Below are 22,896 nucleotides of genomic sequence, written 5' to 3' on the forward strand. Positions count from 1 at the left end.
TGCTATTTATAGTCTGACAGCTCCTGACATGTGTGCCCTGGAGCTCCAACCTCCAGCCTTGCATGGCTCTCTACCAGATTTCTTCACCTGCATATCTAATGGGTGTCTCCAAAACAGCTCCTGACCTGTGCAGCAGTATCTGCCTCCTGTGGGCTTCCGCATCTAAGGATGGCAATTCCATTCTTCTCATTCCCAAGACCAAAATTCAGAATCAAACTTGACTGCTCTTTTTTCCCTCAGACTCCCATCCCATCAGCAAATTCAGCTGCCTCTGCTTTCAAAAGGTATAACCTGAATACGACTACTCACCACCTACACTCTACCTCTCAGATCTGAGTGCTGTCCCGACTTCCCTCCGTCATTGCAGTGACCTCCTCACTGGTCTCACTGTCCTAGATTCTGAAAACAAATGTAGTGAAAGCCTTTTAAAAGGTGAGTCAGACCGGGCTCAAAATCCCCCACTGGCCAATGAATGCCAGATTTTTACAGTGTCTGAAACCCCAACAACTGGCTGCCCCATGACCTCATTGTCTCGTTTTCTTATTTCCTCACCCTGTGCTTTTCTTGGTGTCCCGGCAGTGTGCCACCCTGTTGCCACCTGAGGGCTTTTCCCCCCTCTCTGCTCACTCTGGGAAAGGCTCGTCCCCCAGCTATTCCCACACCTTTCTCTCTTACTTCCTTCAGCTCTTCACTCAAATGCCACCTTAGCTGTGAATTCCTTCCCTGGTCACCTGGCTTAAAGTTGCAGCCTGTCCCCCAGACTTTCTAATTCTGTTTTTTTTCTTTATTTTTCTCTCTAGTACTTACAGCCCTCTAACATACCTTACATTTTACCTGTTAGTCTTGTTTTTCACCCCACCAGAATGTGAGTTCTGGAAGGTGGGGGATTTTGCCAGTGTTGGCTGTGTTTGCCTGCAGCTTAGAACTGTCTCTGGCACAGAATAGGCACATAATCAGGTTAAAATGACTCTGTAGGGAAGACGTTGTCACAGAAGAGAAAAGCATATTTAATTGTTCATGTTGCTCTCTTTGGACTGTATGTTTTGTTTGAAATTTCAAGTTCTTATTTTGTACAAAGGAGAACACAGCTGATTTTAAAATCCCCCCAAACAATGTCTGGTTTCCAAAGGAGTATCAATGAAATTATAACTTATGCTGCTCTAGACTTTTGTTTTTACATAATATGTAATTCATGATAAAAACAGTATTTCCATTATGTTCAAGAAAATTACTATGGATTTTTAAATAGACTAATATATATCTTTTTTTTTTTTTTTTTTTTTTGAGATAGAGTCTCTGTTTCTCAGGCCAGAGTGTCATGGCATCAGCCTAGGTCACAGCAACCTCAAACTCCTGCCTTAGTCTCCTAAGTAGCAGGGACTACAGACATCTGCCATGATACCCACCTATTTTTTTCTATTTTTAGTACAGGGGTCTTGCTCTTGCTCAGGCTGGTCTCAAACTCCTAATCTCAAGGAATATTCCTGCTTTGGCCTCCCAGAGTGCTAGGATTATAGGTATGAGCCACCATGCCTGGCCGTTGACTGATAATATCTTTAAGAGTTGTTTTGGGGTTTTTTTTGATAAAATTTGTGGTGATGATTCCTCCTTTGACTTCCTAAGCAGTATGTTGAAACTGGCACAGAGCAATAGCTGTTGAATTTTTACCTCGTTTGAGATTAAGTTGGATGTAATTAACACCATCTGGTATAAATGTTGAATTCTGCGTGATTTCTACTTTAAAATGATGGCTATTGCCTTCGCTCTATTTTAGCACAAGTATTTGGAAAACCTGAGTAATGGGTGATCTGTCTAGTAGAACTATAATTTACTCCAGACAAAAGGGAATATACATTTCTTTGTCTTGGAAGTGTTTTAAAATGTATGAATACAGTTCCATCCCAAATTAGCAAGTCTTTTAGAGGGACACTAATTTTATTTTTGATTATTAAAGATCTTACATGGTCTTATACCTGAGATTATTTACAACACATTGTATTAAAAAAAAATTTGCTTTGCCTCTAACAGCCTGTTTTTAAATAGGAGAGACAAAATCAATCATATTTGTAGAAATACTGTGTAAAGTACAAAAGTTCTGCATCTCTTTGTCTCAGGAGAGGTCCTTTTAGCTTTCCTAATGTGTTTGTTTCTCTCTCTCTCTGTCTCCCTCCCTCCCTCCCTTCCCTTTCTTTCGAGACAGAGTCTAGACGATAGATGAGAGTGGCATGGCGTTAGCCTAGCTCACAGCAATCTTAAACTCCTAGGTTCAAGTGATCCTCCTGCCTCAGCCTCCCAAGTAACTGGGACTACAGGTGCTCACCAAAACACCTGGCTGATTTTTCTATTTTTTAGTGGAAAAATGGGGTCTTGCTCTTGCTCAGGCTGATCTCAAACTCCTGAGCTCAAGAGATCTCCTCCCTTGGGTTACAGATGTGAGCCACCATGTCTGGCTGCTAATGTATATGTATTTATTTTATATTTTGAAAGTGTATAATAGAAGAAAATCTACTTAAGTGAGGGTTATGATTAACTGAAAGGTAATAGACTGCTTTCCAGTATATTTGATTCCAAAGGCTTTCAACAAAAGTAAAACTCCTGGAAAAAATTTTATGGCTTGGCCGTTTTTATTATAAAGGACTTTTTATTTTTCCCCAGCAAATAACATTTCTTTTACAGTGGAGAGTTTCAATGTTTATGTAATCATAAATGCACAGCATAAATGCATTGCTTCGTCTTCCTGGTAAGCCTGGAAGGCTAATAAAAACACCAGTGTTTGCCTCTCTGCCTTTATTCTGCATTGTTCAGAAGTCAGCTTCCTTCTCTGATCCCAGCATAGTGATGGAAGTTTGAGCACACAAGGTGTGGGTGTCCTTGGGACACACTTTCTTTGCCTTTCCCAGATTACTCACCTTGCTGCACTTGTCAGTTTCCTTAACCACTAGTAATTAGTCTTCCCCTAATTACAGTGTGATGGAGACTCTCTGTGAACTGACTGGTAAAGTACCATTATCAGCTGCTCAACTGTTAATGGTCAAGCAACAAGGTGTTTGTTAGACTTCAGATACTTAATTGTATGACTTAGTGAAAAGCCACTTGGGCTCTATGGCCTCACAAAAGACCGCTTTGGGTGGGGCACAGGTGGCTCTTGTCTGTAATGCTAGCACTGTGGGAGGCTGAGGTGGGTGGATCTCCTGAGCTCAGGAGTTCAAGGCCAGGCTGAACAAGAGCAAGACCCTGTCTCTACTAAAAATAGAAAAAAAACTAGCCTGACGTGGTAGGTGCCTGTAGTCCCAGCTACTTGGGAGGTTGAGGCAAGGGGATTGCTTGAGTCTAAGAGTTTGAGGTTTTTGTGAGCTATGATGCATGGCGCTCTACCCAGGGTGACAGAGTAAGACTCTGTCTCAAAACAAAACAAAAAAAACAACAAAAAACCCTCCTGTTTTTCCTCTTTTACCACATAGAAGCCCCGGTTTCCTGCCCTCCCCTCATGCTATTGAGTTGCTGCTGTTAGCCTGCTCTGCCCTGGGGCTGTCGCCCACACACCACTAAGCCCTGCTCAGGGTCTGGGGATCCCCGTCCATAGCAAAGTCTGCAGCTCCTCTGCAAGCTTGGGGACCTTTCTTCAAGGAGACAATCTGTACCCATGTCTGTTCTCCCTAGAACTTAACTAGTGAGCTAGGCTTTGCTCTTCCTTCCTGCACCGTGAGATTGTTGGAGCAGGCTCCAAGTCCTACTTACATTTCATTTTTTCACTGTCATTTCTTGAATTCCAGATGCCTGTAACTGCTTTGTAGACATCATCTCACTTCTTTCTAATGTTTGTAAGGGGCAAATAAAGCAAGCCCATGATCAATGGACGAGCTAGAGAAAACGAATTGAGTGGAAAGAGAAGCCTTTAAACTGATACACATATTTTTCATTCATTATGCAGAATTGTTATGTGGTTTTTAAAAATATACAGTGGACTTCACGTGCTTGTTAATTTGATTTTAAGTTCCTTCCCAGCCCAGACCTTATTTCTTGGTGTCTCACGGAAGCCAGTAATAGCTAATAGGTATTATTCTTGGAGTATTTCAGTGTGACAGGCACCGCTCTAAGGGCTTTGGATGTATCCTCTCCTTTAATCCTGTCAATAATTTAGTGGGGTCAGCACGATTATCCTCATATTACAGGTGAAGAAATTGAGGCATAGAAAAATTGAATAATGATTTCCAAGTCCACTTAACTGAATAATGGGACCAGAAATTGAACTCTGGCTCTTTGACCTAAGAACCCATTTTTCTTGCACATTTTTCATCCAATCCATTCAACAAATATTTATTAAGCTCTTTCTGTATGTCAGTGAACAATGCAGAGATCTCAGCCTTCATAGAACTTACATTCTAGGAGAGTGAGAGAAAACTGACAATAATATACGTGGAAGCTATCTGAGTGCTAAGAAAATAAAGAAAACACAGGACAAAGAAAGGAGGTAAAGATGGACATGTAGAATTTTAAGTAGGTCATCCTGGAAGACCTCATGGTTCATATTGAGGAATTGCTCATCAGATCTCTGAGATGTCACCTGAAATCTTGACTCACTCAACACTTTTAGGGATCCACTTACTATTTCTGCCCATTAAACCCAGGAAGCATAGGGTAGTCTGGTCCTGCAGAATCAGGGGTGAGTCAGCCATGGGCTCTGCTCCTGGCCAGGAGCTGCAGTCGCTCACTCCTGGGCCCCTCTGGGTGCTGAGTCATGGGGCTGTTTCGGGTGTCTGTGCTGAGAGGAGTTGGGAGTGAGGGGCAAACACCAAGGATGTTGAGAGCAGTGGGAGGAGGTTCAGAATGTTTATAAAAATATAGCTGAGCTTCTTCTAGAGAGACCCTTGCCTACCCAGGTGAGGTGAACGTGGGTACAGACTGTCCAAAATGGGGAGGTGACTTTAGATTGTTCCCTACTTAAGAACTATCTCCCCGGAGGCAGTGGTCCCAGGAGGAACAGCGAGAGGGTGGAGCTGCCAGGCACAGAACAGCCTCATTGGTGGTGGGCAAATAACAGGTTCTTTGCACTCTATGGCAGGTCAGGGGTTTAGCTTTATATACGTGAAGGATACACATTTCACTTAATTATTGAGACAACACAATTTGCGCTGACATTCTAAAATTAAATTTCCATGGTAACATGTTTATTGTATTCTTGGGTCTTGCCAGAACTGGGCATGTTCTCGATGTCCAAGATTCCACCTTCTCTCCTTACCATAAAGCAAGACATTACAACCATGAGGTCCCCAGCTGCCCTGGACTGTCCGCATGTCTGCTTCGTGGCTGCAGTGGCTGATAACTTGGGATGTTGTTGCCAGAGAACAGGGAACTCATCCAAATCCTCCCGAGAAACCACTTTCCTTTTTAATACAAGCAACACTGCCTCCGATCCTGTGTGCTGACTGCACACAAGATTCCATTGACTGTTTTTCTGCCTGCCCCTGCTTATTTTTATTCATCTGGCTGCTTTATTTTGGGGATTTGCAAAGCTTGTATTGGCAGTGGTGACTCCTATTGTTTTATTTCTAGCTGTACAGCTTTCATGTGAATGCTCCAATTAAGCAGCAGACACGGTCAGAATGTTGTTCTGGGGTTCCGGTTTGCTGGAGGGCTGGGCTATGTTTGCAGAGAGCTGGGCTGTAGCCGGCTCCCCACTGCAGGCCTAGACCCCAGGCTGGGTTTCTAGTAGTAAGGGACAGTGCCCGTCTTGGGTTGAGTGGAGGAAACCAGGCACTGACCACATATACTCCTGTCTCTGAAAAAAATATTGGAGACCTGGTCAGTGTTTACATACTTTAGTGTGGAGAGCTGTGGAATCTTTTTAATGCTTATGGACCAGGCACCTGAAAGGGGTCAGATAATTACTTTTCTTTTTGTAAGCTATGCCCGTATGAACAACTGATCTTGGCCTGTCTGTATTGCGGTCTTGTAAGGTGAAATCAATATAGGTCCAAGAAGTGACTTTGATGTTATCCTAATCTGGTTTAATTCTTGGCTCTGCCACATGCTAGCTGTGGTCTAACCTCTCTGGTCCTAAGTGTCTGCACATAATTGGAAATTACAGCAACACATGCCTCACTAGGTTGTGGTAGGATTAAGTAAGGGAAAAATAGCCCCTCCCCCAATTTTCTGTGATCAAGTCCAGTTTAAAACATGTAAAACTTTATTCCACATTGGATTTTCTTTTCTTTTGAGACAGAGTCTCACTTTGTCACCCTTCGTAGAGTACCCTGGCATCATAGCTCTCAGCAACCTCAAATTCCTGGGCTCAAGTGACCTCTTGCTTCAGCCTTCTGAGGAGCTGGGACTACAGGTGCCCACCAGAATGCCTGGCTATTTTTAGTGATGGGGTCTCGCTCTTGATCAGTCTGGTCTCGAACCTGTGAGCTCAGGCAATCCACCTGCTTTGGTCTCCCAGAGTGCTAGGATTACAGGTGAGCCACTGCACCTGGCCAAGTTGGATTTTTGTTGCTTCAATTGTACCAGAAGGTAGCTGAGGAGGAATTTAAAGTAAGAGTCTAATGTAAAAATGGATAAGATTTTCTTTCCCAAATTAGGATCTCTGATAAAGTACACGCCTGGTACCAAAACACATTCTCTGAGCATCACCCGCCGTCCCTAGGAGAGTGTCACCTGTGTAGATTGGTGTATGTTGGGAAAGCTGAGACGTGTTGGGCCATCTGCTCACTGCATTTCCCATAGCATGATGGAAATCAGTTGGACATCTCAAGAATCCTGATGTCATGCCCTGAAGTATCTCAGCCCCAGGTTGCAGAATTTTAAAAAACTTTCCAAGTGATTTCAGCGTGCCAGCAAGGTTGCTTAACACCAGGCAAATACATGTCTTTAGGAAAATAGCTTATAAGCTGATTCACTTGCACCTCTATACAGATTTATTCATGACAGAATTAGAACTATAAAGAACAAACATAAACACAAATTCTTCATCCCTATGTATTTCTACCTTTTAAAAGCTTACTTATCTTTCTGTGGCTTAGATTCCACGAGATATTTTCACAACCCCTGGCTTACTGCGTCCCCCGCCCCCTTTTGGTTGTCCTTCAAGATAAAGATACGAATTGCCTTCTTAGTATTTACCTGTTATCTGTTAACTCTCGTTCTGTTTCCTGAGTGGGAGACCCTTCAGTGCTCCCCCCTGGATGTGCCTGTGATCATTAGTGCTGCCCTCTGGACCTGCCCTTTCAAAGGCAGAGTTAGGAATGCTCCTACTGTGTGTGCACCATGAACTGACGGCCCTCTCGTGTCTTTACTTAGAACTAAGTCTTAGACTTCTTTCTTTCAGAGTGCTCAGTGTATAGTAACTGTGTTTCATCTCCCACCAAACACCCAGCTCTTTTTTGTAATTTATTAAAAGCACGATTAGGGGCCCAGCACTGTGGCTCCTGCCTGTCATCTTAGCACTCTGGGAGGCCAAGGTGGGTGGATTGCTTGAGCTCCAGAGTTGGAGAACAGGCTGAGCAGGAGCAAAACCCCTGTCTCTACTAAAATAGAAAAACTAGCTGGGTATTGAGGTGATTGTCTGTAGTCCTAGCTACTGAGGAGGCTGAGGCAAGGGGATTGCTCCAGCCCAAGAGTTTGAGGTTCCTGTGAGCTAGAATGACACCAGGGCACTGTACCCAGAGCCACAGAGCGAAACTCTGTCTCGAAAGAAAGAAAAAAAAATGAAAGAAAGAAAAGCACAATTAGGGCATTCTGCCTTCTATTTCATTCTGGGTTTGCCTCATCTTACTTTTAAAAGTTTCAATAGAAGTTTCAATTCCTTAAGAGTAGGCTCTGTGTGGTTTTTCATTTCTGTGGATACCAAATCCTTAGCGTATATTGATGGAACATAAACATTCAGCATACGGTTGATTAACCTAAATAAAGGAAATAAAGCAAGCTTTTGTTTTAACTTGAACAATGCCCATCTAAGCAACTGTTTTTGTTTAGACACTGAAAGAGTCTAAGCTCTGTGTGGGTTTTGTAGAAGCTGTAGCACAGGCCCAGGTTGATTGGGGACGTATCGCACAGGTAAATTCTCACTAATTCAAAGGATGTGGAGACATGCTCATTGGCCTAGCAGTGGAGACCTGAGCATGGCTGATGCCCACTGTTGATGCCTTATAACTTTATTTATTTATAATACATTGCTTGGCTCCCTTTGAAAAGGAATCCTGAAGGAACAGGATTAGCACAACTAGCATAGAATAGCAATAGCAGTAGAAACATTTGATAGCAGTATAGAATAACGATAATAAGGCTCACACCTGTAATCCCAGCGCTTTGGGAGGCTGAAGCTGGAAGATCACTTGAGGCTGAGAGTTTGTGACCAGACTGGTCATTGTAGCAAGACCCTGACTCTACAAAAAAGAAGAAAGATCAAGCTGGGTGTTGTGGTGTGCACCTGTAGTTCCAGCTACTTGGGTGGCTGAGGTGGGAGGATCTCCAGAGCCTAGGAGTTTGCAGGTACAGTGACCTATGATTGTGCCACTGCACTCCAGCCTAGGTGACAGAGTGAGACTTCATCTCTGGGGGCAGAAGCACAATTAAAAACAAGCATTAAAGAGAAGAGATCAGATGCAGTTTATAATGGGGGAGAAATTAAGGTTTTACCGGTGTACCTCCTTTTCCTCCCAGCAGACGGGACTACTCCCTTCTCTTCAGAGACTCTGATGAGCCCTTAGCAAACTCAGACAGCCAGGGAAGAAATTACCAGGAAGGAAAAATGCCAGACTTTTCTCTTAAGTCTGGAGATGATGGAAGAAAAGATAAGAAAAGGAAGGAGAGCAAATGAAATCTATATTGTAAATGATATTGAAAATAAAAGACTTATACACTAATTACAACATTCTTCTAGCATGTTTTAAGCAAATTGTTAATAATGAGTCTATTTGTAAATTTAGCCCAAAAGTGAGTATTAGCTTATTTGTATAAGCTATTTTATATTTTCTTTCTCTTAAAATTACATTTTCCCCAAGTTTGAAAATGGAACACTTTTAAAATTCAGATTATATAATATAGATTCTATAATAAAATGACAAATTCATTAAAGAATCTGCCAATATTTAATTACAATATATATATAACATCTTATGATATTTAACTGGTGCAATCAGTTAGTATGATGAAACAAAATCACTAGGATTCTGAATACTTTTGACTTAGAATACTTGGATCCTGAATATATTTGATGTATTCACCAAAATTTTAGATACGACGTGAATGTTAGAACTCATCTAGTTTCATTCGCTTGAATTTTATCTATTTGGAAACAAAGGCCTATAATATTCAGTTACTTTCTCAAATATCTTAGATAGTTGTAGATTTAGAACTGGCTATCTGCTCCCAGGCTGGAGTGGTTTCGTTATGAATTTGATGTCCCATTATCTTTAAAAGGTTTGGAGCTGTAAGACAGTATTTCTACAAAAATGCTTTTCTGTGTTTTAAAAAAATAAGTGACACTGAATCATGAAAACATCTTTACCTAAAATAGTTATGAAACACGCCACCCTTGTGCATTCTGTATCTTTTGTATTCAAGTAGATGGTCTAGTTCAAGCAATTCCCAGGGAAGGTAAATTTTGGGATGTAAACTAGAACACCCCTGGAATTTTCTTTGAGTTGAACCTGAGGGAAACAACACGTACAAGTTTTCTGGGCAGATTCCTAGCCCTGTAACCCACGAAGACCGCCACATCTAGTGAAGCGTTTCAGGAAGAAAGGGCACGAGAGACTCCTGGAATATTTCTCTGTTTCGGTTCTCAACATTCATGAAGGGACACTTGCTTCAATATTTTCCCTATTTTAGTACAGGGACTTCACAGTTTGTCCTGGCCTCTTATCTCTTTTCAAGTGAAATGAAATTCTTTGTGTAGTGAAAGAATAAAAACACTGAAGGAAGGATGAGATACACGTGTGTATTTAAATGTTTATAATATAGATGATCATATATGTTATAATGATGTATATATATTGCATATCACATATGATCAAATAAGCAGTGTGTTCATGTTTGTAAAGGTACCAAAGTACCTAGAGTGACAAGTCTCCTCACCTTCCAGTCCTGTCCCCCTGAGCCAGAGATCCTCTCTTCAGAAACAACCACTTTTACCAGTTTCTTCCAGAGCTAATCTAATTCTATTTAAGTGTAATGGTAAATATTCATCAAAAAACACAGTCCTGTATTCATTGTTCTGTGATAGATGTCCAAAAACATTTGCAATATATCCTGACTTTTGTTTCATATCAGGACATAGAGAACTGCTTCCTTCATTTTAACGGCTGCATAATATTTAGCATTTCCTTTTTTTCAATGTAAAGTAGGATTTTTTTGTTTTGTTTTTCAAAGTAAAGCTGATTTATTTATTTTTTTATTTAAGATTATTATGAAGGTACAAATGATTAGGTTACAATGTTTGCATTTGTTAGCTAAAGTTCAAGTTGTAGTCGAGCCCTTTACCCAGGAAGTGAGGTGTGGTGTACACACTTCATTGTTCACATTGGGTGAGAGTTTAACAGTCCTCCTCCCTCCTCCCTCTCCCCTCCACTTGAATTTAATAGTGTTTTTCTCTCCTGTTGGTGTGTAGTTATTTATCTGTCGGTTTCATATTAGTATTCAGTACATTGGAGACTTGATTTTTCATTCTTGTGATGTTTTACTAAGAAGAATCACAAATCCCACCTCACAAAATGCCAAAGCTGCAGATGCTGGTGTGGTTGTGGAGAGAAAGGAACACTTCTACCCTGCTGGTGGGACTGCAAACTAATGCAGCCTCTGTGGAAAGAAGTACGGAGATTCCCCAAACAGTTAAAAAGTAAACCTTCCATTATTAGGCATTTACCTAGAAGAAAGAAAATCATTTTACCATAAGGACATTTGCACTATAATGTTTATCACAGCTCAATTCACAATCACCAGGACATGGAATCAACCCAGGTACTCACTGACACATGAATGGATGAATGAACTGTGGTACCATGTCTGCCATGGAGTGCTGTTCAACCCTAAAAGAGACGGAGACTTTACATCTTTTATATTTACCCAGATGGAGCTGAATATTAGCATTTTGTCATGGAACATGTATCACACGACATAAAATTAATATTATATAAATATGTATTGATTTAATTTTAGTATTATTTATATTTATTAACAGTATACTAATATGCAACCAGTCCTCTGCTATTTTGTTTTCCATCTTTTGCTGTTTAAACCATGCTAAAAATTATGTCATTTTCACATGTGTAAGAATATCTATAGATGAGAAAGATTGCTAGATTACAGTGTATGTACATTTGTAACTTTGACAGCTATTGCTAGAATATCTCTCATTTGCATCACCATGTCCTCAGAATTACAATGTATTTATCAAACTTTTTGATATTTATTAGTCTAATAGGTGAAAAATACTATCTCATGTGGTTGTGATTTGTGTCACTACAATTTGAATGAGGTTGATCATTTTTTCATATTTTTAAGACCCGTTTGTATTTTCTTTACTGTGAGCCATCTGCTCATACCCATTTCCTCCCCCCTTTTTGGTTTATTATTTGTGTTATTATTGACTGTAGAAGCTCTTGATATATTAATAAAATCAGCCTGTTGTATTTTTGAGTTATAGAAAATAACTCATCTCCCATTTTTTGTCGGTTATGTTTGTGGTGAAGTTTTGGCATGTTTTGAAATGTCATAGGTGTAGTTTTCATGTATTGAATTTGTGAATCTTGCTTTGTGCTGTTCATAGGAAAGCCTTCCCCATTCCGAGACCATCAACACAGACTTTCTATGTGTTGTCCTGGTTGTGTTAGGGCTTCACTTTTCATAATCAATCATCGATTCATTTAGAATTTGTGAGCTGAAAGATGCGAGGTAGGTAAGTCATCCTTTTTTTGTTTGTTCATTTCAGACACCTATCCATTTTTCGCACCTTACATCTTTTCCCTAATTATTTGGGATGCCACCTTCATTTCGTACGTGCTTTCTGTATATGTATCGCTTTAGCCTATTTCCCATCTTTGTTACTTGTCCCATTGACCTTCCTGTCTGTCCATCACACCGCTTGATGATGTGTTTCTAATGTCTGGAGCTGGTCCCCTCATGGCTCCACTTTTTTGAGGAATAACTGAATATTTTTGCATTATTGTACTTTGCGAACTTTAGAATAAACTAGAATAATTGCAGCAAATAAACAAATATTCTAGAGTTTTTTTAAAATTGGCAATGTATTAAATTGGGTAGTTATAACTTAGAGAAAACGTCACCTTTTTTTTTTTTTTCTTGTACAAAAGATTTTTATTGGTGAGGGAGGAATGCAGCAGAGCAGCACCAAAGAGGAGAGAAAAGAAGAGAGAGGGGAGAAAAGAGAGAGAGAGGAAAAAGAGAGAGGGAGAGACAGAGAGAGAGAGGAGAGACTGAGACAGAGAGAGAGAGAGAGAGAGAAGAGAGAGGAGAGGAGGGGAGAGAGAGCTAACGTCACCTTTTTTAGTGGTGAATTTTGTTTAACATGATGGACTATCTTTTCAATTGTTTAAATTTTCTTTGATGTTTCTTAGTAACATTTTAAAGTTTTCTCATGTCAGCTTTTCATGTTCCTTAAGATTTTCTAGGTGTCTTACCCTTTTTCTGGTATATAAATTGTCACTTTGCTAGTGTGTGTATGTGAAAGCTGTTATTTCAGTAGATAAGTTTTCTACCCTGTACCTTCATTACTTTATTACATTTTTGTATCATTGTCAAAGCTCTTCTGTGAATACTCTTAGATTTTTCCAGGAAAGCAAACGTATTATCTGCAAATAATAATAATTCAATCTTCTTTCCAGTTTTGGTTCTTCTTACCTTTCCTAGTCTTGTGTCTTTAGCTAAAAAATCATAAACAGTAGTGATACTTGACTTCAATGCTAACATTTTTAGTTTTTTGTGATTTAGTAATAAATAAAAGCCTCTTTTTTCTCCTTTTTTGTCTCATCTTTATATTTGTCTATACACACATGTATATAAATTTTGTAAGGGAATGTCCAACTATTCTGTTAAGCAGTTGTGTTAAGAACTAATGTAAAAGTTCTAAAACTGATTTCGATGGATGGTGGGAGGTTGCTTGTGGATATAATGTTTGTTGCTTCAACGCTCTGAAGGCTCTGACTTCACCACAGTGCCGTAAATATATTAATGGAGCAAAATTTAACTTGTGCCCCATGAATGTATATATAGAAATATATACATTCAAAAACCCCCCATTTATGGTGATGAATGCACCATTTACTAGAAATCACTAAATTGTAAATTTGAAATGAATCGAAATTTGAAATGAATGCGAAGTATGCCTCAAGGTTGTTTTAAAAAAATGAGTGTAATACTTTATCCAATGTTTTTATCCATGGAGGTGATCACATGCTATTTCACTTTGTTCTGCTTATATGGTGTGTTGTTTTAGTAATATAAGGTTGTAGAATAAGCTCCCCTCTTTCAGAGTATGTTGATCATTTTAGGTGCTACTCAATCCTATATGCTATTTTTAAAATTTAGATTTACAGATGGCGCCTGTGGCTCAAGGAGTAGGGCGCCAGCCCCATATACCGGAGGTGGGTTCAAACCCGGTCGCCCCCCCCCACCAAATTTAGATTTACCTCAGTATTTAGAACTCCCTTGTAAATACTGTTTTTAGAAGGGAGGTTCTAATATGTAGTTTCCCTACTTGTACCTTCTTTGTCAGCCGATAGAATCACTACTATACCTCACTTTTAAAATAAAAATTTGAAAACTTTCCCTCTTTTTATAAGGGTTGGAATAGTTTAAATATTATCAGAATTATTTCTTAAATGTTTGTTAAAATTCTGTCCCTAAAGCCATTAGTCGTTTCTCTGTGTGTTTATTTCCTGGAGGGAAGGTAGCTCTGGGGTTCTATTTCATCTCTTGTATTATCTTTTGAAGTTTTCCATGTTTTTTCCCTTTGGTCAAGGTGTGGTTCCTTAGGTAGATGAGCATATGTTACATATTGTTTACTGGACATTTTCAGCTGATGCTGTCTGAGGCCCTCCTGATTCAGGGTGAGGTGACCTGCCATTGCTGGCTGTTTTACTCGGTGTTTAATGGCATCTGGTGGTCATATCAGTCATTTCTATTTAGATATTAAGGACTGCTCTATAATCTTGTTTTTGGAAGGCTCATACCATAAGCCTTACTGTGTGGTTACATTGCTCCATACCGTGGACCATCACTGCCATCTTTGGGACACTGGCTATGCTGTCCAGTTTTATTACTGGTCCTGCAACAGACACAGTGTCGGTTCTTTTTTTTTTTTTTTTTGAGACAGAGCCTCAAGCTGTCACCCTGGGTAGAGTGCTATGCCTTCACAGCTCACAGCAACCTCTACCTCCTGGGCTCAAGCAAGTCTCCTGCTTCAGCCTCCCAAGTAGCTGGGACTACAGGCGCCCGCCACAACGCCGGGCTATTTTTTGGTCGCAGCTGTCATTGTTGCCTGGCAGGCCCGGGCTGGATTCAAACCCCCTAGCTCAGGTGTATGTGGCTGGCGCCTTAGCTGTTTGAGCCACAGGCGCCAAGCCCAGTGTTGGTTCTTAACAGACACAATTGTTACAAATTATTAGTAATTCTAGTGAATAAATTTGTTTAACGTCTGTCGTGTGCTCATTTCTCAAGGACATAAAAACATTTCCTTATATATAAATGAGATTATAGCCCAGAGGGAGAGGTGATATCTGAGGGCTGTCCAGAGATATCTATCTAGCTGTATCTGTCTCTACTTTCTTTTTTTTTTTTTTGGCCGGGGCTGGGTTTGAACCTGCCACCTCCCGCATATGGGACCGGCGCCCTACTCCTTGAGCCACAGGCACCGCCCCGTCTCTACTTTTTAATATTATCTGGATGGATACTTTGGGGACAGCCCTCATGTATGATAAATACAAAATTTAATTAACAATTATGGTAAATATATGTATTCAGCTAAATTAAGGATAAATTTATCTAGGGTAGAATGAGATGGAGATAAGTTTAAGATAGAATAAAAAGTTCCCCTTTAAGAGGCGGAGCAAGATGGCAGCCGAGTAACAGCTTCCTTGCATCTGGGCACCGTGAGTCTGGGGAGATAGGACTCCAGGCATCTCTGGCTGGTGAGATCTGCCTATCATAACCCCTGAGAGGATACAGGGAGTCAGCGAGAGACTTCTGGACCTCAAGAGGAGGAATAAAACAGTGGAAAACTGGCAAGTGGTCGTGTGTGTTCAATCCGTCTAAACCCACCCGCAACTTCCACAGGCACGAGAACTTAAAGAGGAAGAGGAAGTGAAAGGAAAATTAGGGCAAGGAAACAGATAAAAGAAATCACCCATGAGGAAGAATCAGCAGAAAACTCCAGGCAACATGAAGAACCAGTCCAGAACAACCCCGCCAAGGGACCATGAGGTAGCTACTGCAGAGGATTTCACCTATACAGAAATGTTAGGAATGACAGAAAGGGAATTTAGAATGCACATGTTGAAAACAATGAAAGAAATGATGGAAACAATGAAGGAAACTGCTAATAAAGTGGAAAATAACCAAAAGGAAATCCAAAAACAGAATCAAATCAGAGATGAACGATATGAAGAATATAAAAAGGATATAGCAGAGCTGAAGGAAATGAAACAGTCAATCAGGGAACTTAAAGATGCAATGGAAAGTATCAGCAACAGGTTAGACCATGCAGAAGAAAGAATTTCAGAGGTAGAAAAAGTTTTTGAGATAACTCAGATAGTAAAAGAGGCAGAAAAGAAGAGAGAGAAAGCAGAACGTTCACTGTCAGAATTCTGGGACTTTATGAAGCGTTCCAATATACGAGTTATAGGAATTCCAGAAGGGGAAGAAGAATGCCCCAGAGGAATGGAAGCCATACTAGAGAATATTATAAAAGAAAATTTCCCAAATATCACCAAAGATTCTGACACACTGCTTTCAGAGGGCTATCGGACCCCAGGTCGCCTCAACTCTAACCGAGCTTCTCCAAGACACATTGTGATGAACCTGTCCAAAGTCAAGACAAAAGAAAAGATTCTGCAAGCTGCCAGGAGTAAGCGCCAGTTGACCTACAGGGGCAAATCCATCAGATTGACCGCAGACTTCTCTAATGAAACTTTCCAAGCAAGAAGACAATGGTCATCTACCTTTAATCTACTTAAACAGAACAATTTTCAGCCCAGAATTCTGTACCCTGCTAAGCTAAGCTTCAAAATTGACGGAGAAATCAAATCATTTACGGATATACAAACATTGAGGAAATTCGCCACAACAAGACCAGTTCTACAGGAAATACTTCAACCTGTTCTGCACACTGACCACCACAATGGATCAGCAGCAAAGTAAGAATTCAGAAATTAAAGGACAGAACCTAACCTCCACACTGATGCAAAAGATAAAACTAAGCAATGGACTCTCACCAAATAAGACGAATAGAATACTACCACACTTATCAATTATCTCAATAAATGTTAATGGCTTGAATTCCCCACTGAAGAGACTTAGATTGGCTGACTGGATTAAAAAACACAACCCATCCATTTGCTGTCTGCAAGAAACACACCTGGCTTCAAAAGACAAATTAAAGCTCCGAGTCAAGGGTTGGAAGACAATTTTTCAGGCAAATGGAATTCAGAAGAAAAGAGGAGTTGCAATCTTATTTTCAGATACATGTGGATTTAAAGCAACTAAAGTCAAAAAAGACAAAGATGGTCACTTTATATTGGTCAAGGGAAAAATACAACAAGAAGACATTTCAATTCTAAATATCTATGCACCCAATTTAAATGCTCCTAGATTCTTGAAACAGACCTTACTCAGTCTGAGCAATATGATATCTGATAATACCATCATAACAGGGGACCTTAACACTCCTCTTACAGAGCTGGACAGATCCTCTAAACAGAAATTAAACAAGGATATAAGAGACTTAAATGAGACCCTAGAACAACTGTGCTTGAAAGACGCATATAGAACACTCCATCCCAAGGTAAAGAATATACATTCTTCTCATCACCCCATGGAACATTCTCCAAAATTGATCATATCCTGGGACACAAAACAAATATCAACAGAATCAAAAGAATTGAAATTTTACCTTGTATCTTCTCAGACCATAAGGCACTAAAGGTGGAGCTCAACTCTAACAAAAATGCTTGACCCCACCCAAAGGCATGGAAACTAAACAATCTTCTGTTGACTAACAGATGGGTGAAGGAAGAAATAAAACAGGAAATCATTAACTTCCTTGAGCATAACAACAATGAAGATACAAGCTACCAAAACCTGTGGGATACTGCAAAAGCAGTTTTGAGAGGAAAATTCATCGCTTTAGATGCCTACATTCGAAAAACAGAAAGAGAGCACATCAACAATCTCACAAGAGATCTTATGGAATTGGAAAAAGAAGAACAATCTAAGCCTAAACTCAGTAGAAGAAAAGAAATATCCAAAATCAAATCAGAGATCAATGAAATTGAAAACAAAAGAATCATTCAGAAAATTAATGAAACAAGGAGTTGGTTTTTTGAAAAAATAAATAAAATAGATAAACCATTGGCCAGACTAACGAGGAATAGAAAAGTAAAATCTCTAGTAACCTCAATCAGAAATGATACAGGGGAAATAACAACTGATCCCACAGAGATACAAGAGATCATCTCTGAATACTACCAGAAACTCTATGCCCAGAAATTTGACAATGTGAAAGAAATGGATCAATATTTGGAATCACACCCTGTCCCTAGACTCAGCCAGGAAGAAATAGAGCTCCTGAACAGACCAATTTCAAGCACTGAGATCAAAGAAACAATAAAAAATCTTCCAACCAAAAAATGCCCTGGTCCAGATGGCTTCACACCAGAATTCTATCAAACCTTCAAGGAAGAGCTTATTCCTGTACTGCAGAAATTATTCCAAAAAATTGAGGAAGAAGGAATCTTCCCCAACACATTCTTTGAAGCAAACATCACCCTGATACCAAAACCAGGAAAAGACCCAAACAAAAAGGAGAATTTCAGACCAATCTCACTCATGAACATAGACGCAAAAATTCTCAACAAAATCCTAGCCAATAGATTCCAGCTTATCATCAAAAAAGTCATTCATCATGATCAAGTAGGCTTCATCCCAGGGATGCAAGGCTGGTTTAACATACGCAAGTCTATAAACTTTATCCACCATATTAACAGAGGCAAAAATAAAGATCACATGATCCTCTCAATAGATGCAGAAAAAGCATTTGAGAAAATCCAGCATCCTTTTCTACTTAGAACACTGAAGAGTATAGGCATAGGTGGCACATTTCTAAAACTGATTGAAGCTATCTATGACAAACCCACAGCCAATATTTTACTGAATGGAGTAAAACTGAAAGCTTTTCCTCTTAGAACTGGAACCAGACAAGGCTGTCCTCTGTCACCTTTACTATTCAACGTAGTGCTGGAAGTTCTAGCCAATACAATTAGGCAAGACAAGGAAATAAAGGGAATCCAAATGGGAGCAGAGGAGGTCAAACTCTCCCTCTTACCTGACGACATGATCTTATACTTCGAGAACCCCAAAGACTCAACCACAAGACTCCTAGAAGTTATCAAAAAATACAGTCATGTTTCAGGATATAAAATCAATGTCCACAAGTCAGTAGCCTTTGTGTACACCAATAACAGTCAAGATGAGAAGCTAATTAAGGACACAACTCCCTTCACCATAGTCTCAAAGAAAATGAAATACCTAGGAATATACCTAACGAAGGAGGTGAAGGACCTGTATAAAGAAAACTATGAAATCCTCAGAAAGGAAATAGCAGAGGATATTAACAAATGGAAGAACATACCATGCTCATGGATGGGAAGAATCAACATTGTTAAAATGTCTATACTTCCCAAAGCAATCTACCTATTCAATGCCATTCCTATCAAAATACCAACATCGTACTTTCAAGATTTGGAAAAAATGATTCTGCGTTTTGAAGGGAACCAGAAAAAACCCCGTATAGCTAAGGCAGTTCTCTGTAACAAAAATAAAGCTGGGGGCATCAGCATACCAGATTTTAGTCTGTACTACAGAGCCATAGTGCTCAAGACAGCATGGTACTGGCACAAAAACAGAGACATAGACACTTGGAATCAAATTGAAAACCAAGAAATGAAACTAACATTTTACAACCACCTAATCTTTGATAAACCAAACAAGAACATACCTTGGGGGAAAGACTCCCTATTCAATAAATGGTGTTGGGAGAACTGGATGTCTACATGTAAAAGACTAAAACTGGACCCACACCTTTCCCCACTCACAAAAATTGATTCAAGATGGATAAAGGACTTAAACTTAAGGCATGAAACAATACAAATCCTCCAAGAAAGCATAGGAAAAACACTGGAAGATATTGGCCTGGGGAAAGACTTCATGAAGAAGACTGCCATGGCAATTGCAACAACAACAAAAATAAACAAATGAGACTTCATTAAACTGAAAAGCTTCTGTACAGCTAAGGAGACAACAACCAAAGCACTGAGACAACCTACACAATGGGAAAGGATATTTGCATATTTTCAATCAGACAAAAGCTTGATAACTAGGATCTATAGAGAACTCAAATTAATCCACATGAAAAAAGCCAACAATCCCTTATATCAATGGGCAAGAGACATGAATGGAACTTTCTCTAAAGACGACAGACGAATGGCTAACAAACACATGAAAAAATGTTCATCATCTCTATATATTAGAGAAATGCAAATCAAAACAACCCTGAGATATCATCTAACCCCGGTGAGAATGGCCCACATCACAAAATCTCAAAACTGCAGATGCTGGCGTGGATGTGGAGAGAAGGGAACACTTTTACACTGCTGGTGGGACTGCAAACTAGTACAACCTTTCTGGAAGGAAGTATGGAGAAACCTCAAAGCACTCAAGCTAGACCTCCCATTTGATCCTGCAATCCCATTACTGGGCATCTACCCAGAAGGAAAGAAATCCTTTTATCATAAGGACACTTGTACTAGACTGTTTATTGCAGCTCAATTTACAATCGCCAAAATGTGGAAACAGCCTAAATGCCCACCAACCCAGGAATGGATTAACAAGCTGTGGTATATGTATACCATGGAATACTATTCAGCCATTAAAAAAAACGGAGACTTTACATCCTTCGTATTAACCTGGATGGACGTGGAAGACATTATTCTTAGTAAAGCATCACAAGAATGGAGAAGCATGAATCCTATATACTCAATTTTGATATGAGGACAATTAATGACAATTATGGTTATGGGAGGGAAACAGAAAGAGGGAAGGAGGGAGGTGGGTGGGGCCTTGGTGTGTGTCACACTTTATGGGGGCAAGACATGATTGCAAGAGGGACTTTACCTAACAATTGCAATCAGTGTAACCTGGCTTATTGTACCCTCAATGAATCCCCAACAATAAAAAAAAAAAAAGTTCCCCTTTAGGGTAGTGCCCGTAGCTCAGTGGGTAGGGTGCTGGCCACATACACCCAGATTGGCGGGTTCGAGCATAGCCAGGCCAGCTAAACAACAATGACAACTGCAACAACAGCAAGAAAAATAGCCAGGTGTTGTGGCGGGCACTTGTAGTCCCAGCTACTTGGGAGGCTGAGGCAAGAGAATCACGTAAGCCCAAAGGTTGGAAGTTGCTGTGAGCTGTGACGCCACGGTACTCAACCTAGGGCGACATAGTGAGACTCTGTCTCAAAAAAAATAAAGTTCCCCTTTAGGACAGTGCCTGTAGCTAAATAGTTTCAGCAGTACTCTTGCTTTTTCACATCTCACGTGTCCCTGAATTTGACCAGGAAATAGAAATCACAAGGCAGCAGTAACAGAGGTGCAAGAAAATGGATAATGTTTGTCTAAATTTATAATATTAAGAAAAACAGTGCCCATGGTTGATAAGATTGTATTGATTATGTTGACAATTTATTGACAAAATATTCTTCCTCTTTCTCATAGATTTATCTAAAAACAGACTGGTTGAAGTTCCAATGGAATTGTGCCATTTCGTATCACTGGAAATTCTTAATCTGTACCACAACTGTATCCGAGTCATTCCTGAGGCCATTGTCAATCTGCAGATGCTGACATACCTGAACTTGAGGTAGGTGAACTAGAAAAGTTGTAATCAGACTGAATGAATGAAATATAAAATCATTATGCTTTCATTTCTGATCACTCTTTCAAGTAAATTACACCAAGATTTTTTAAGAAATATTTTTTGTAATAAATTTGTAGTGTTGTTAATGCTATTTTTGGTGGATGGGCACAGTGGCTCATGCTTGCAATCCCAGCACTTTGGGAGGCTGAGTCGGGTGGATTGCTTGAGCTTAGGAGTTGGAGAACAGATTGAGCAAGAGCAAGACCCTGTCTCTACTAAAAGTAGAAAAACTAGTCCAGTCTGTGGTGAATGCCCATAGTCCAAGCTGCTCAGGAGATTGAGGCAAGAGGATTGCTCAAACCCAAGAATTTGAGGTTGCCGTGAGCTAAGATGACATCATGGCACTCTACTCAGGGCAAGAGAGTGAGACTCTGTCTCAAAAAAAAAAAAAAAAAAACACTGTTTTTGGTGCTAGAGTTTTCTGCATGTCAATATGACAAGATTTTTTAAAAAATGATTTATATTGCATCATTTATACTTTGTCTAATTGGTGCTTATAAGGTTGTAGGCATATTGTTTTCAAGTATTCACGAATATTTTGGAGGGAGAAGGAGACAGGAAATGAAAAAGAGCTTGGTTGTTAGAACAAATCCAGGCAAAAACCAAGAAAGTCTTGCTGGTCTTTGGAGGTTATTGATAGCAGTGGGCTTTGCCATCCAGTACTGACTGAGTCCATTCATTTTCAGCTTCCTTAAAAAGTTAAGCAGGAGCTCTGAGCAACTCCAGGATGAAGTTTCCTCTCTTTACATCCCACCAAATTAGGCCAACGTTTGCTAAGGGTGGCTTAGTAATCGGCATTGATTAATTATGCACAGCACAGTGCAACATAAAATGCTCCTCAGTAGCCCTGAAATTAAGAAAGTCAGTTATTTCAAGGCTGTGGTTTTAGACTTTGCAGCTGGATGCTCTCTGGTCATATTCTAAATTCTTGCCTCACATCTAGGATGCTAAGAGAGAAAGGGGAGCTGTTTCACCTTATCTGTCTCTACTGTAAAAACAAGGTTTCCAGGTTCAAGCCTGTATGTAACCTTTCCCCATGTCAATTGCATCACCTTGGTGTGTAAAGGGCAGTATCTGATTAGCAAGGTTTGTGCAGTGTAACTAGTATACTCATCTTCAAAGTTCCAAATTCCTAATGAAACAGGTTTAGCATCAATTTGTGATAGGTAATTATGCCAGTGTTTTTTTAGTTTTGATTTAGTTGGCTACTGAGATTATAGCTCTTCTCTTCTTTTATTGCATTTCCATAGATGTGTAGTTGTTTTTCATAAGGATTGAAAAAAATCCTAGGCAGTCTGTAAGTGGCCTCAACTTATTTTTGGTAAGTGAAGTGTAAGTTACTGTTAGGATGATCAGGAGACTCAGATATCTAACCTTTACTTCTGCAGATTTCTATAATGCATCTATTTGGAGTTTTCTTGCTATTTCTGTCATAGCAAAATATGTTAATTTTTTTGGAATTGCCTGGTGAAGCAAGCATAGTGGTTATTTGTAGATTTTGGTTCAGTATCTCCCCAAGACATCTGTCCCCTAATCCCAACCCACAAAAGGGACAGCATATACCATGGCCTGTTATTTACCCATTCCTGTCCTACTATGACATTTGCACCCCTGGTAGTCCTGTGCAATAAGGCGACATATTTAACTTTGCTTGGTAATATTAAGTTCATGTGCACTGAGAAATTTTGAGGT

The 22,896-nt window shown here is 39.8% G+C and overlaps 1 protein-coding gene across 4 annotated transcripts in view; it reads left to right on the forward strand.

Moving 5' to 3' along the window:
* LRCH1 (leucine rich repeats and calponin homology domain containing 1) overlaps window positions 1-22,896 on the forward strand; it is a 235,488-nt gene that overhangs the window by 101,345 nt on the left and 111,247 nt on the right. For all 4 annotated transcript variants that reach the window (XM_053563719.1, XM_053563720.1, XM_053563717.1 and 1 more), the window contains exon 2: window positions 21,003-21,147. In XM_053563719.1, the coding sequence (XP_053419694.1) occupies window positions 21,003-21,147 (145 nt within the window). The remainder of the gene's footprint in view (window positions 1-21,002; window positions 21,148-22,896) is intronic.

Source organism: Nycticebus coucang, chromosome 15 (genome assembly GCF_027406575.1).
Source record: "Nycticebus coucang isolate mNycCou1 chromosome 15, mNycCou1.pri, whole genome shotgun sequence".
In the NCBI taxonomy this organism is placed as follows: Eukaryota; Metazoa; Chordata; class Mammalia; order Primates; family Lorisidae; genus Nycticebus; species Nycticebus coucang.